General features: G+C 32.2%; 1 protein-coding gene and 1 pseudogene across 1 annotated transcript; one reads left to right on the top strand and one right to left on the bottom strand.

The window, feature by feature from the left end:
• The first annotated feature begins 6,064 nt into the window (after window positions 1-6,064).
• LOC145591365 (zinc finger protein WIP5-like) lies at window positions 6,065-10,273 on the top strand. Its single transcript, XM_081647799.1, has 2 exons — window positions 6,065-7,029; window positions 9,275-10,273. The coding sequence occupies exons 1-2, from the start codon at window positions 6,322-6,324 to the stop codon at window positions 9,704-9,706; spliced, it is 1,140 nt and encodes a 379-aa protein (XP_081503925.1). The 5' UTR covers window positions 6,065-6,321; the 3' UTR covers window positions 9,707-10,273.
• A 2,301-nt stretch (window positions 10,274-12,574) lies between these two features.
• LOC145591366 (thylakoid lumenal 19 kDa protein, chloroplastic pseudogene) lies at window positions 12,575-13,625 on the bottom strand (annotated as a pseudogene).
• Between the last annotated feature and the right edge of the window lie 753 nt (window positions 13,626-14,378).

Raw genomic sequence — 14,378 nt, forward strand, 5'->3', positions numbered from 1 at the left:
CTAAAATTTTATGATAATGTTAACTTGTGTAGAAAAGTTTATGTATAGTAGAACCGTAGAAGTATAATTTAATGAGGAAAGCAATAATAATAAGTTAAAAATAAAAAAAAATAAAAAAAAATAAAAAAATGGGCAGGGCCGCAGGGGCAGTCTCTTTCGGGTTGCACCCAGCAGGAAGGGAGAGAAGGTGAAGATCGTTTTCAACTGACGTCAGGTGTTTATGTGAACAGTTACTTGTTGTCATTTCCATTTTCCATTTTTCATTTTTCATTTTTGACATTTGACACGCCCATGCACCATTTTCCTAACATCTTATTAATACTCACATAAATAAGTGAGTACTTCGTATTATTATTATTATATTTGTCATATTCCCACTTTTAATTTTCTCCAGAATTTATAATCAATCCCCATCTCTACCTCTTTGTCTCTTCCTCACTATCTGTTTTCTGTCTTCTCTGCTTCTACTGTTTCACTTTTATCTATTTTGGCCCCCTCTCTTCATTTTCTATTTTTTATTTTATTTTTCCAATTTAAAGAATATTTTATGTTCAATATGTTTCCTTAAAATTGAATGAGTTTCATGTTTGAGAACATATAATTTCAATCATTAATATTTATTAATAAAGTTAATACTACCTCCGTTTTGTATTATATGCAATTTTAGAATTTTTTATATCTCACAAATATTACACCAAAGTTGCATATAATACGAACCGGAGAAAGTATTTTGATATTGTATACTATGTTTTAATTCAATAATATATTAAGAATATAATGACACTTTTTTTTTTCCTTCCTAAAACGTATCAATTATACAAATTATACTCCGTATGAAGTATAATTATAGTTTTAGAAAATAACCAAATTAGTCTTGTGCGATGCATATTTGAAAATATATGTAGCTTTTAGGGCTATATATAAGTATTAAATATACTTTTTAAAATAAAATTAAGTTGAAAATTCATGACAAAATCACGTGCAAATTAGTGTAATTAATGTTTAATATTTTCTTTTAGCTTCTTATACATAGCTCTAAAGGCTATGATTATTATTTTTCATAATAAAATAAAAACAAAAATAAAATCGTTGAATGATGACATCATTTATACTTTTAGAGGAAATTTTTTTAATGACAAATTGACAACATGACATGTGTCTAATTGTAAGATGAGATGATGTCAACGCCTGCTATTTTTCCTCCATTCTTATAGTTGCAACAATTAGACTTTTACGCTATTCATGTATTTCATTTTGACGATTTATAGTTAAATAAAAATACAGTTATGTGGGATCTTATTAGATTCGTGTCGATTTATACAATTTTAATATCAAATGTTTATAATTTTACATATTGATAGTTAAAGATATTAATATTAAGAACATGTATCAGCAAGCGTGAAAAGAAAAGCATTGCAACAAAAAAAATAGAAGAAGTGTTAGTTATAGATTGATAGTTTGATACGTCATATGTGCGTATATATCTTTTCATATTTTGGGAGGATGTAATTGTTGCATTTATAAGAATTTAAATTTTTTTATCAAGATCAAAATCAACCGCAATAACTAAGCAAAAGAACACAAAAGGTTGAGGAGAAATACATGCAAGAAGTAATAATTAGAGTACAAGTGTTTGACCAGGTTTATGCAATTGACATTCCTTGTATCAGTGCAATCATGTGATATGACAAGCTGTACAACACTATAAACAGTACTCTTCTTCAATGTTCACTACGGAGTACTCCTCTAGTGGTGGTGGCTACTTCCCCAAATGATTTTGACATTTCTAAACGTGAGAAAATAACAATATTAGTAATATTACTAAAGCAAAAGAGTAACTAAAAATACTATGGGAGTGTCAAAATCACTTTTCAACCTACTCCAATACTAGCTAGTTGCTTAGTACTTCGTATATACAAGTAGAATTTTTTTCTAAAAAAAAAAAAAAATCAAGTAGAATTTTAAATGATTGAGCTGAATCCAGCAAGTCTATTACTCCGTACTATATTAGCAGAATTAGGGCTCGTTGTGGTGCTTAGATTTTGTTTATTAAGCACTATTAGGATATTGGATCCTGTTACGTACGTACAGAGGTGAGGCTACAAACGCTAAGGCCCTGTTCTCATCAGATTATTTTCAGTTTAGTTCAGCTCTAATAAATTCAGTTCAATTTAGCTCTAATAAGTTAAATTAAGTTTAGTTCAGTCAATGAGAACATGCCCTAAGACTGAAAGTGTCCTAGTGCAATTTTTTAAAAAATTAGGCCCTAAAATAATTTCTTTAAGAAAAATAATTTACTAAATTATAGATATTATGATAAAATTGAAGAATAGATTATTGATTAACAAGTTTTCTCTTAACTTTGTATAAGTAAATTTTAAAAATTGAGGCTCTTTTATAGCAGTTTCACTTAGAGATCATGTGCGATCGACCACCCTGCACATGCTCAGATGCACCCCTATGTACATACAATAGCTATTACAATACGGCTATACGAGTAGTGTTAGCTAATTAAAAAAAAAAATGCTTATCCAAGATCAAAAACCATTGCATGCAAGATTCTAAAAGGCAAGTGTTTCCACTTTCTAGTGTTTCGATTAAAGCTTTAATTTATAGGAATTCATGAATTTGTTTAGTTAGTAGATCGAGTGGAAGTTGAAAGGAGCAAGGAGCAAGGAGCAAGAGACAAGACAAAGCTACTTGAAAAAAACACCACCTAGTAAGTAAGTACTCAAAAGTTGAAAACGTTTGGGACTTAATTGGGAACTCCATTACACTTCACTCGAGTACGCACTCGTGCTGTCTTGGTAACACATCTATCTAGCTTATAGAAACATGCATTTTGGTCAAACCAATCTCTACTACGTACGACTTCTCTTCATGGGTTATATCATTTTTTCAACCTTCCTAGATTTCCTCTTCCCATTAAATTAATAACATATTGTACACCATTTTTTTTTGTTTCATAGAATAATATGTGGTACGGTCAAACTATTAAGATTTCAATTTTATTTGCCACAAGTATATTTTGTTCTTCATAAGAGGTAATAAGAATAAAATATATCTAGTCGTTCGGATTAACTGAGTCAATTCAAGTCATGTTATTTTCAAGTTAGAATTGTTCATATTGATTTTGAGTTCAAGTGATGAGGCTGGGTCACTGATTTCGGTTATATTATTGTTAATATGCTTGTTTTAATAAAACAATAATTATCAATTACAAAGAGTGAGGGATATTTCAAGTGGTTAGAGTTTCCTCCCAATTTTAAGAGATCTTGGGATCGATTTTCACCCACGCATTTGTGGCTCTCTAAACACCAAAAAAAAAAAAAATGTATATATATATATCAATTACAAACATTGATTGTTAAGTTGGTTCGGTTGGTATATAGTCGCTTTAATAATTAGCTAGGATAAGGTCAAGTGATTTTGGGTAGAATATCCATGATAAAATTAGATATTAATTTCTTTTGTACCGATACTTAAATCATGTCATATACGTCTTAACTTTAAAATATTACTTTGTACGGGTATATTTTAAGAGAATAACTTTCCAAGTGTCAAAATAGAGTTGGTACCGACAAGAAAAAAACTTGTCCCAAATCTTCATTTTTATAATTTTTGTACAAGTTCTCAAAGTGTCAAATATTAAATGGGAGTGCTAGAAAATTCTAATATCTAGAAAAGATGGTATATTGTACAACACCATATCCATTCTTTTGGGTGGTATAGAAGGGCTTGAGTGATTATGGGCCAACTGCAGGCGACATCTTCCTGAATTTTAGCGTCTCCTTTTTGATTATGACTCATGAGAAAGCTTGGTTTCCCAATTCTCACTACTATGAGTAAAACTAGCTAGCTTATTTGCCTTATTCTTAGTAAGGATAAATGAGATCATATTTTACAACTTATGGCAATCCAAATCCACCCATTTCCCTTATCATATAGCAGTACTCAATTACTCATGTATAATATATTAATATATACGTAGTATGTTACTATGTATATGATAGGTCATGGGTTCAAATCCCGCATCATCGTTTTTAATAAACTAGCAAAAAATATAGTAAAAGTTGATACTACTGTAAGAATATTGAAAAAAGCTCAAATGTGTTAATTATTATGTAATAGAGGAAATATATTTTTACCAACCGTTTATATTGACTTATGTGCAAGCTATATGATTATTAGACTTTATTCAGTTCAAGTCAACTTTCTTTATATTAAAGTTCGTTGATATTCTTGACATAATTAGATCACCTAATTTGATATTTTTATTTGTGTTTATTTATAATTAAATATCTTTAATTTTATAATTAAAAAATTATAAAAATTTCATATTTAGAAAGTACACGCACACTTTGATATGAATCTTAATTATATATTATTTGATTGTATAAATTAGGTTAAAGTTTGGTCAAATTTTAAAAATTAGACCAAATCAAATTATACTATACTTTGTAAAACTGATGAAGTATAAGATTAAAACAATCCATATTAGTATGAATTAAACATAACCTTAATTGTTTTAAAAATATGTTTAGTAAAATCATATGCTGATTGACCTTTAGTGAAACCACTACAAAGTATTACAAAGTACAAAGTAATTATTAATATTCATTCAATATAAATTGTTAAATTACTTCTAAATGCTACGCATAAATTACTAATTTTAATCATGCTTCTAAATTGTAAAAATATTATGGGTTAAGTCGTAAACGGGGTTTATAGAAAATGGAATAAATTAAGTGAAAGTGTATAAGGAATTTAATTAATTAAGAACCAACTAAAATGGAGAAAGTGTTATGATCGGAGGTAGTACATATTACTTTTGTCTCTGAAGGCTAAATGATTTTGGCAGAGAAACGATAATCAAACCAACTTGAAGTAAGAATGTGAGAGACAAGTGTTTTATGTGTTTTACACTTTTACTTACTCACAAAGAAATTAAATTGAAGTTTCAAATGAATCGAAGAAGTGTCAATATTATAAATATATAATGATAGAATATACAATCTTGATCTTCAATTAGGTATAGCCGTAAAGGTGACCTATGTTGTATTTACACTTCAAGTTTAAAAGCTCTTATGCGAGAGCTTGGGAGGGTGTGATTTTTATACCCTGATGTGTTTTTTAAGTGTTCTAATTTGACCGATATCTTTGTTAGCATGAACTTTGACTGCAAGATCTTCCATTAGCCATAAATATAATTTGTATAAAAAGTAATTATATTCATTCAAAAATTTTATATTGAGATGATTATATTTTGCCACACGGTTTCATATTAGTGATTTTACATAAAGTAACGTTACAAATAATATGTAACAGATATAGTATAACAAGTACTTATAGGATTACAATTGATCTTATATACAGAGTATAAATATTGGTCAAAATAGTGTACGTGAATAGTGTAAACATCAAAATGAGGCACTTAAAAACATCAACAGAGTAAAAACCATTCTTGGAGCTCAACCATTAGTTTAAGTTTATGGTTGAGTTAATTCATATAACAATGTAGAAATAGTTGCAGAGTAGTTGAGGGGGATGAGTGAATAGTGTAGTTGCACAAAAACCAAATCAATAGCTTTTGGGGAGTTGACTGAATAACTGAATGTACAATGTACTAGCTCAAGCTAAGCTAATATAGCTGCATGAAATGAGTCTAAGACGTACAATATAATGACTCTGCAAAAATCTACGAGTTCTTCAATTGGAATAAGAAAAATAAAAATAGAATATCTATTTGTTCAATGTGTTAACTTAAAAGCTAAGTACATACAAACGGCGTTTATGTTTTTTACTCTTAATATTATTAATAGAAGGAGAATCATGATGATCGAGTGAAGAAGACTGATCTATATATCTGAGATTCTGAGGAGGGTAAAACTTTCTATTTTCTTTTACATTCTATGTTACTGTACTTATCCTTTATTTTACATTTATATTTACTCTTCTTTTTCTCTATCTGTCCTTCTCATGCCCAGAAACTGTCTCTCTCTCTCTTTCTCTCACTCACTCTTTTTCGTCTGTCAATTTGCTTTTTTTTTTTTTCTTTTTTTGAAAAAATAAAAAGAAAAACTTTAATCATACGACAAGGATCGGAGTATTTATAAATGAGTTGCCTCTGATAAATAATGGTGAATTGAAGCAGTAGTAGTGAGAGTGGCAGATGTAACACTACTTATAAATAATCTTCTTCTACTACTACTAGTCTACTTTACTGGTGGTATATTTTCAAAAGTGATACATACAACTCCTACCTTAACAACAATAATCGATTTAGATTTCGAAAGATAAATCTCATCTTCTTCTACACAAATGAGTGATCCAGCTTATTGCAATTCCAATATCTTCACCAAATGTTTCAACTTCATCCCTCTTCATAATCACACTACTACTACTGCTACTCATTCTACTACTACTCCTTCTACTAGACCTATTTCACTTCCTAATCCTTATTTCCTTAACAATGCTACAACTACTACTAATTACCCTCTTCCAGCTTCTAATTATTGCAGTAATAATGGTGGTTTCGACTTGAATACTAGTTGTACAACTACTAATGATACTGAAATTACCTTCAACAACAACAACATATATAATTCTCATCATCAAAAAGAGGCACTTCCACTCCTCAACACCCTAATCGGGCCTTCAACACTTGCCGCCCATTATCATCATGGAAATAATGAGATGGTGTTATCCGGGTCCGGCAGTAAGGATACCGAGAGCCCTAAATTCTCAACCACTAGTACAACAGACGACGACGAGAGCGTAACGGTGGCTCTTCACATAGGGCTACCTACACAGCCCTCTAGTGTAGATCAGAAAGAAGAAGATGCAGAAATGGGTTCAGATGCAGATGATGATGGTTCAGTACCTAAAACAACCCAGAAAGTCCAACAACAAGTCCAAGGTCAAGGCATACAGTATTGGATACCTACCCCTTCTCAGATACTTATTGGTCCTACCCAATTTTCTTGTCCTCTTTGTTCCAAATCCTTTAACAGGTTTAACAATCTCCAGGTAAATACGATGCATATCATTTGCCCCTTCAATTCCCTCTTTTTTATTATGTAATTTGCGTCTTTTGTTTTACAGTTTTACTTGCAACTTATCACCTGTAAACTTCTTTAATTTCTTCTCATATTACCTCCGTTGTTTCTTATTATCTGTGAGACATGAAAAATTCTTTTGTCGCAACTAATAAGAAACAGATGTAGTAATTACTTTGTTGCAATTGATAAAAATTGGAGGTAGTAATTACTTTTATTGCTTCAAGGTTCTCAACCCTAAACCTAATTTTTAATTAATCTTATCCATTTATTTAATTGACTCTGAATTTGATTACACTGCATTATTCATTCAATTCAGATTGTTTTAAACTTTTAATCGTAATTGATTTTTATTTTAGGGTTCTAGATGCACCTGAGTGTTGTAAATATTGACCGAGTCTTTCTAATAATAATTCAACATAAATGAAAATCGAATACACTATTTTTGAATCATCTCTTGAATTATGCTCCAACTTCATCTATAATCAAATTTCTGGCTTGCAAAGTAGAATGTGATGATTGTATATCAGATGGATAATTAACCTATTTCTAACTGATTGTCTAGTCAAGTACCGTGTGTTCGTGCAGTATTGATATAAATGTTGTACTTAATTAACTTCTTGAGATATTAGAATACTTGAAAGTTGGTTAATAATTGAACAAACATATAAAATACGGAGTACAACTTATTGATAATGTCAGAGCGATTGCTTAGCTGCATTTTATTTATTTATTTTTTTTTTCTGAAATTGAATTTCTTCACACTTTGATAGAGTATAAAACATATTCATGTAATTCGATCAACCAAACTATTAGCTTAAGCTTTTGGTTGAGTTGGTCCTTTAACATTCCTGGCTTCAACCATCAGTTTAAGCTTTTGGTTGAGTTGGTTCTTTAACATACTTCACAACCTTTAATTAAGTTGAATTTATTGCCAGTTTTAAGTGTTAGTCTTTCAAATTAAATTTTCATGTTTTAAGGATATGAAATTCCCTAGGATAATGTAAGTTTTAGGGGTCGTTTGGTTCATTAGGGAAGTGTAAATTCCCTTGAAATCTCAATTTGTGGGAAATAAATTCCATCATCAAAATTATGGGAATTCAACAAATTGGTTTGGTTAAGAATGGAGGAAGTAAATTCCTATGGGAATTTCAACTTACTGGGGGTAAGGTAAGTGAATTCCCATGTTTTGTGGGAAGTCACAATTCCCATGAATTTTCATTGTCCCCATTTTCACTTTTTTTGTGTCATCTAAATAAGAGGGCGAAAATGAGATTCATGGAAATTTTAACATCCCACAAAATATTTAGTCAACCAAACAAGGCCTTAGCATTTTAAAACAAGTCTTATGCTTGTAAGGTTTCTTCATATCCTCAAAATTAAGTACTGTTTTTTTTTGACGGATTTCTGAAGCATAATGCTCTTTTGATATTTTTTACAGTGTATTTTTGCATAATTTTTATAGACTGAACCACAAAATGGAAGCAATTTGTCACACACAGACTTTGGTGTATTGATAGTCTGAGATACTGAGAATTTGCAGGAAGTAATAGTATCAAGGGTTTTATTACTAACACATAACGAGCTGAGCCTTTTTCTCAGGGTAAAATTTAGACCACTTTGATTGAGTTGTCTATTGTTTTCACGAAAATCCATAAATACTTGTCTGTCTAGGTTTAGTACAAACAATCACATACATAGTATTCCTAATTAAATCAATGCCTCCATGTTTATTAAACTACTATATATAGGCATATAGCTCTACTCTACCTTTACTCCAGTGTTATATGTATACCAGTTTTATAAATAAGATTTCCAATTAATTCATTGAACAACAAAATGAAAGAAGTACATACAGGAAAATAGAATTGCACCCACAACAAAGATTATCTTAACTACGCGCATAAGAGAAGGTTGTATTACTTTCATGATACGAATTATATCTTAGACGGACTTATTATTTTTTGGCTTTTAAAGAGTCACAGGATTAGGTGATGAGAATCGATCCCAAGATATTTGGGCGGAAAGCTCTAACCACTTAAGCTATTATAAAATATGTGTTGAATATATTTGATTACTAATATGATGTTAAGTTCTGCAACAATATAAACAATAAATTTGTTTCCTAAGCTTTCTCAATTATCACTCAGATGATTTGGATTTGGTTAATAATTTAATACTAAAGTCGAATGTATAATATTGATTTGATTTTGTAGATGCACATGTGGGGGCATGGTTCTCAATACAGAAGAGGGCCAGAATCACTGAAGGGTGCCCAACCAACACCAATGCTAAGACTCCCATGCTATTGTTGTGCACCTGGATGCAAGCATAACATAGAGCACCCAAGATCGCGGCCTCTCAAGGATTTCAGAACATTGCAAACACACTATAAAAGGAAGCATGGCGTGAAACCATTCACGTGCAGGAAATGTAGCAAGGCATTCGCCGTGAAAGGGGACTGGAGAACCCACGAAAAGAACTGTGGAAGGGTATGGTATTGCGTTTGTGGCTCCGATTTTAAGCACAAGAGGTCTTTAAAAGACCATATTAAGGCCTTTGGTCATGGTCATTTTGCCTTTGGAGTTAATGGATTGGATGAATGCTTGGATGAACCTCATGCTTCCGATGCTGATTCTAGCTTATGATTGACGTTATTCATACATATTTACTTGAGTTTTTTTTTTTTTTTTTTTTCCCTGTTTTTTTCTTCAATCATTATTGATTTTGTGTAGTATATGCTGTAAAATTATTTGCGTTGTTATTTCTGGCTTTGTTTACTCCCTAATTGCTGCAGATAATTGCCCTTGATTTATTTTCTTTTTTATAAAAAAAGGAAATTTAGTACTTGTGAAGTTGTGATGTCCTAACAATAGATTTCTGGCCAATAGCAAAAGTTTAATGAAGTACAAATACATAGTTTGGCAGGGTTACAACACTTGGCAATGTTAGTTAAGCAACACTCCATAATAGAATAGTATTCAATGAGAGCGAGGGATCTATCCATCATATAATCATATGTGCTTTCTTTTTTTCTTTTTATTTATTTTTTTCATCTACATTTTTTTTTTAACAATAACAAGTAAAACATGACATTAAAGTACACGTTAAGACTTAAGACATGGTAAATATTAATTTGGATTGTCGTTGATGAGCCAAAAAATAATTCTTCAATTGATGTTTGGCTGCAATGCTACATGTTTAAGTAGAGGTGAGTAAAAAATTAAGGTGCCAAAAATAAAAAAAAAAACCTCCTTTCTAAATCTAGTGGTTGTCTTTTAATTTACGGAGTACAATATAATCAAACTTATCTTAATTTAATTTATTTATTGGTAAGTTAATTGAAATTTATATTTTCAAAACTTTTAAAAACTGTGTTTTCTATTAAATATTTTGTTTGGTTTAAAAAAAAAAATTTTGTTTGAGTTAGGGCCTGTTCTAATGTACTGAGCCGAACTGATAGAAATTGAACTGAACTGAACTAAATAGAGTTGAAATGAATATTTGATGAGAGAAAGAAATTAGAAAGTGAAGTGAACTGAAATTAAGATGAAGAGAACAAACCCTCAGTCGAAATAAATTAGGGATAGGAAAATATTGAACACATTGTGTCCTAAATTCCTAATGTCCTATAGGCTATAGACCTATATAAGGGCAGACACACGCGGGCGGGCGGGCGGGCGGGTGGGGGGGGGCAAAATGGATTGAAGTGGGCAGGGTCGGAGTTGAAAAATGGTGGGCCTGTTATCGAAGCTCGTGTATTACTTTCATATTTGGCCAACACCAAACCCATAAAAAAAAAAAAAAAAAAAATGGTTCAGACACAGTATTACTGGAAGAATCTGATATCCATTTCCTTCCCGTCTCCAATTTGTGGTTTCGAACCTACCAGGATTACAATTGGCAGCACGTCTCATCTCCGGAACCATCGCCCTGTAAACATCTGCTGCTCTTACTCTAATTCAAATTCAAATTCAAATACAAATACAAATTTGAAGAAGCTGTGCTTGAGATGCAATACTCTGTATGATCCTCGTCTTAATTCTCCTACGGCTTGTTCGTTTCATGGTCACATCACCGGTTTGTTTCTATTTCTTTTTTCCTTCCAATTCCAATTTCAATTCAATTATTTCTTCCTTCCATTACACCGATTAGTTCAATCATTTTGTGATTTATTGAGATTTCAATTATTTTACTTTCCTTATTTGTATTTATGTTTCTCTTTCGACTGAATTTAATCATTTTTTTAATGCAAGATGTGAGGAAGCCGAAGGATTAAATTCAATCAAATACAAAACATTAATCACAAGTGTGCATGATTTTGTTATGCATTTCTAAATTAATATCTACTCGTACTAGTATATAGAATCCATTTACAAAATATATCTTGTTGTATACATTTCTTCATTGTACATAGTGAAAATCTGAATACATAACCTGCCACAGTAACTTTTTTTTTTTTTTTTTTTTTTTTTTTTTTTTTTTTTGAAGGAAATGCCGAGCAAATATATTAATCAAGGGACAAAGCGTCTGAGAGTATACCGTTATTTAAACTTAATAGCATTGTAAAATATAGAATTTGCAGGTGTTATCTTGATTATTTGACATTTGCACCACTATTTTGGGTTTAATTCACAAGTTTTAACATGCATAGTACATGTATAAGGACCGGGGAGAAAAGAATACTGAATTCATGCTCACTTGACAGGGGAAAAAGGATTATTTTCACTTGCTCCACCTCACCAGGGTATAGACGGAGAATGGACTGACGGCTCCGGCATCATTGTCTACAAGTGGAATGAGGTAAACAACCGGCCTAACACTGGTAGTGCAAACTGGAAAAAAAGATGGAGCTGTTGTTCCGAGTATGATGAAAATGCACCACCTTGTCAGCACGGATATCATGTCTCATATGATGATGGTTTCACTATGTATTAACTAGATCTATGTCTATTTCACTTATAAGACACCGACTCATGTTGACATCTCACAATAGTGAACCTTAGCTTGTACACACTTCATCCGAGTTTAAAATGGAATATATGTGCTCCATTTCAATCAATTCTTGAAATGCTTAAGCTTTCGTTACTTCGTTACATTGCTTGTTACTTGTATTTCACTGATCGGTGTATGTGCAATTGGTATAATAATCCATCTGAATTCATACATTGTTCAGGGATCAGAAATCACATAAATTGTGGTCAATGGTATGCACTAAAACTAGAAAATTTGTTTTATGCTTCGTATATATGGATTATATTTATCTGCTCTGTAAAATTGATTCGTTCCTGAGTCCAATTTCATGAAAGTATTACAGATTGACATATTGAGCTGTTGTGCCGATGTTCTTGTTGCTGTATCTTTTGTTTAGGGAATCGCTTCCTTGGGCTTTAATGTTGTTGCTAGAAGAATTTGGCAACCATTTTCCATCCCTAATTCTATATAAATCATCACTTAATTGGGAAGAGATCAGATAATACTAGTTACTTGTATAATATAGCAGCAAACACCATATATAATCCAAAAAGATTAACCTGAAATTACGTACTGCGGGAATTATTGTTTGAATAGATCAAGATACTCAATACATACAGAAAAACATGAGTAGTGAGTATATTTATGAATATGTGCCTCTAGCTCTAGATGACAAGCAATCAATCAACCAACTCGTAGGAAAACGTACACGAACATAGCTAAGAAGAGGGGGAGGAGACTAGAGTAGAGTTTTGAATGATTGGTGGAGGTGGCGGAGCATTTCCTGATCACGGTTCCATTCAGGACTAGGTGCATTAACAAAATGAGCATACAGCTTATTGTTGGCACATGTAACAGAGATTAAACTGTGAGTAGCAACACCATCAATCTCGTAATCGTAATACAGCTGACCATTCTCATCCCTCCTATCTCGAGAGGTAAGAGACTCAGCATTAGAAATCTGATCCAGCAAAAGAACGTCAGATAATGCTAAGTTATTAAGCACCACATCTTTAGGAATAGGATCAAGTTGCCTAAACCCTGATAAGAAGGTTAAATACTCTCTTTCAGTCTTCTTTTTAGGATTATAGAACTCACTGTCAGTGCCATTAGTACCTTTCTCTACTTTAGAAACAAGCCTCTCTTTCCAACCTTGAGGGACCTCATATGTGTACTCTGCTGAATCTTTCTTGCTTGAATTCCCGCCATAACCTCCATAGTTCGCGGCGCTTGCTGCTGTACCATAGTAGATGTTGTATGCAGCTGTGGAATCAGCCAGCGCTGGAGGGGAGCTGGATAGGACAACTGCAGCCGTGGCGATGGCAGTTAATGTGGTTGTTAACTTGTTATTAGAAGTTTGAGGTGCTGCCTTGGATAAGTAGGTAATTGGTGTGGCCTTGTTTGGTGTTTGGGGTGGTTTTGTTAAGGTGGATGTGGAAGTGGAGACTAGTGCTGAGCCTGAGAATATGGTGGCCATGATGTTGTGGACTTGTGGCTAATGTTTTTTCCTTCCAATGTTTCTTCCTTATCCTATCTGCATTTTTTCCCCCCTTCTTCTCTAGATTATGTTCTTATCCAATAAGATGTCTCTCTTGCCCTTTAGGAGATCCAAGAAGCTTTATTAAATTTCGATACGACAACCACTCATTTATACTTTTTCATTCTTTTTTAGTTGACACATTTTCTTTATTATTATATCATGTATGACAACAAACAATTAACATACACTATCTTTTTACTTTAAAATAAAAATCAATTAAAATGAGATAGACTTAGATTAATTAACATGTATGTGAGAAATTATAGTTATACTATCTAAATAATATGGAGTAGTAAAGAATGAGGAGGTAAGGGAAATCCATACTTGAATTTATGACTAGAGGTGTCAATTCGGATAATCGGATGGAGTTTGGGTCGGGTCTGATCGGGTCGGATATATTCGGGTCAAAATTATTCTTATAATTCGGATCGGCTCGGGTCGGGTCAAATTCGGGTCGGATCACATTTGGGTCATGGTCTATCGAGTCCGGGTAGGATATGGGTCGAATCAACTCTAAATCGGTTCATGTTCGGTTCGGATAAATTCGGATCGGGTCCAAAACGGGTTTAACCGGGTTAATTTCGGGTCGGATGAATTTGGGTCGGGTTGATTTCGGTTCGGATGATTTCGGTTCGGTCAAGTTCTGTTTGATTAAGATAATGTTGATCCGTTGATTCATTAAATTAGTCAATTTCAATTTGATTCCTTTTTGTGTTTGGCTGGATTTTAATCGAGCTAACCCAGTTCATATTTAAATAAGGTTATTTTTAAACTAGAGTTATTATTGAGTTTTTATCTTATTATTG

The sequence above is a fragment of the Chenopodium album genome, chromosome 18, assembly GCF_948465745.1.
Source record: "Chenopodium album chromosome 18, dcCheAlbu1.1, whole genome shotgun sequence".
Taxonomy (NCBI): Eukaryota; Viridiplantae; Streptophyta; class Magnoliopsida; order Caryophyllales; family Amaranthaceae; genus Chenopodium; species Chenopodium album.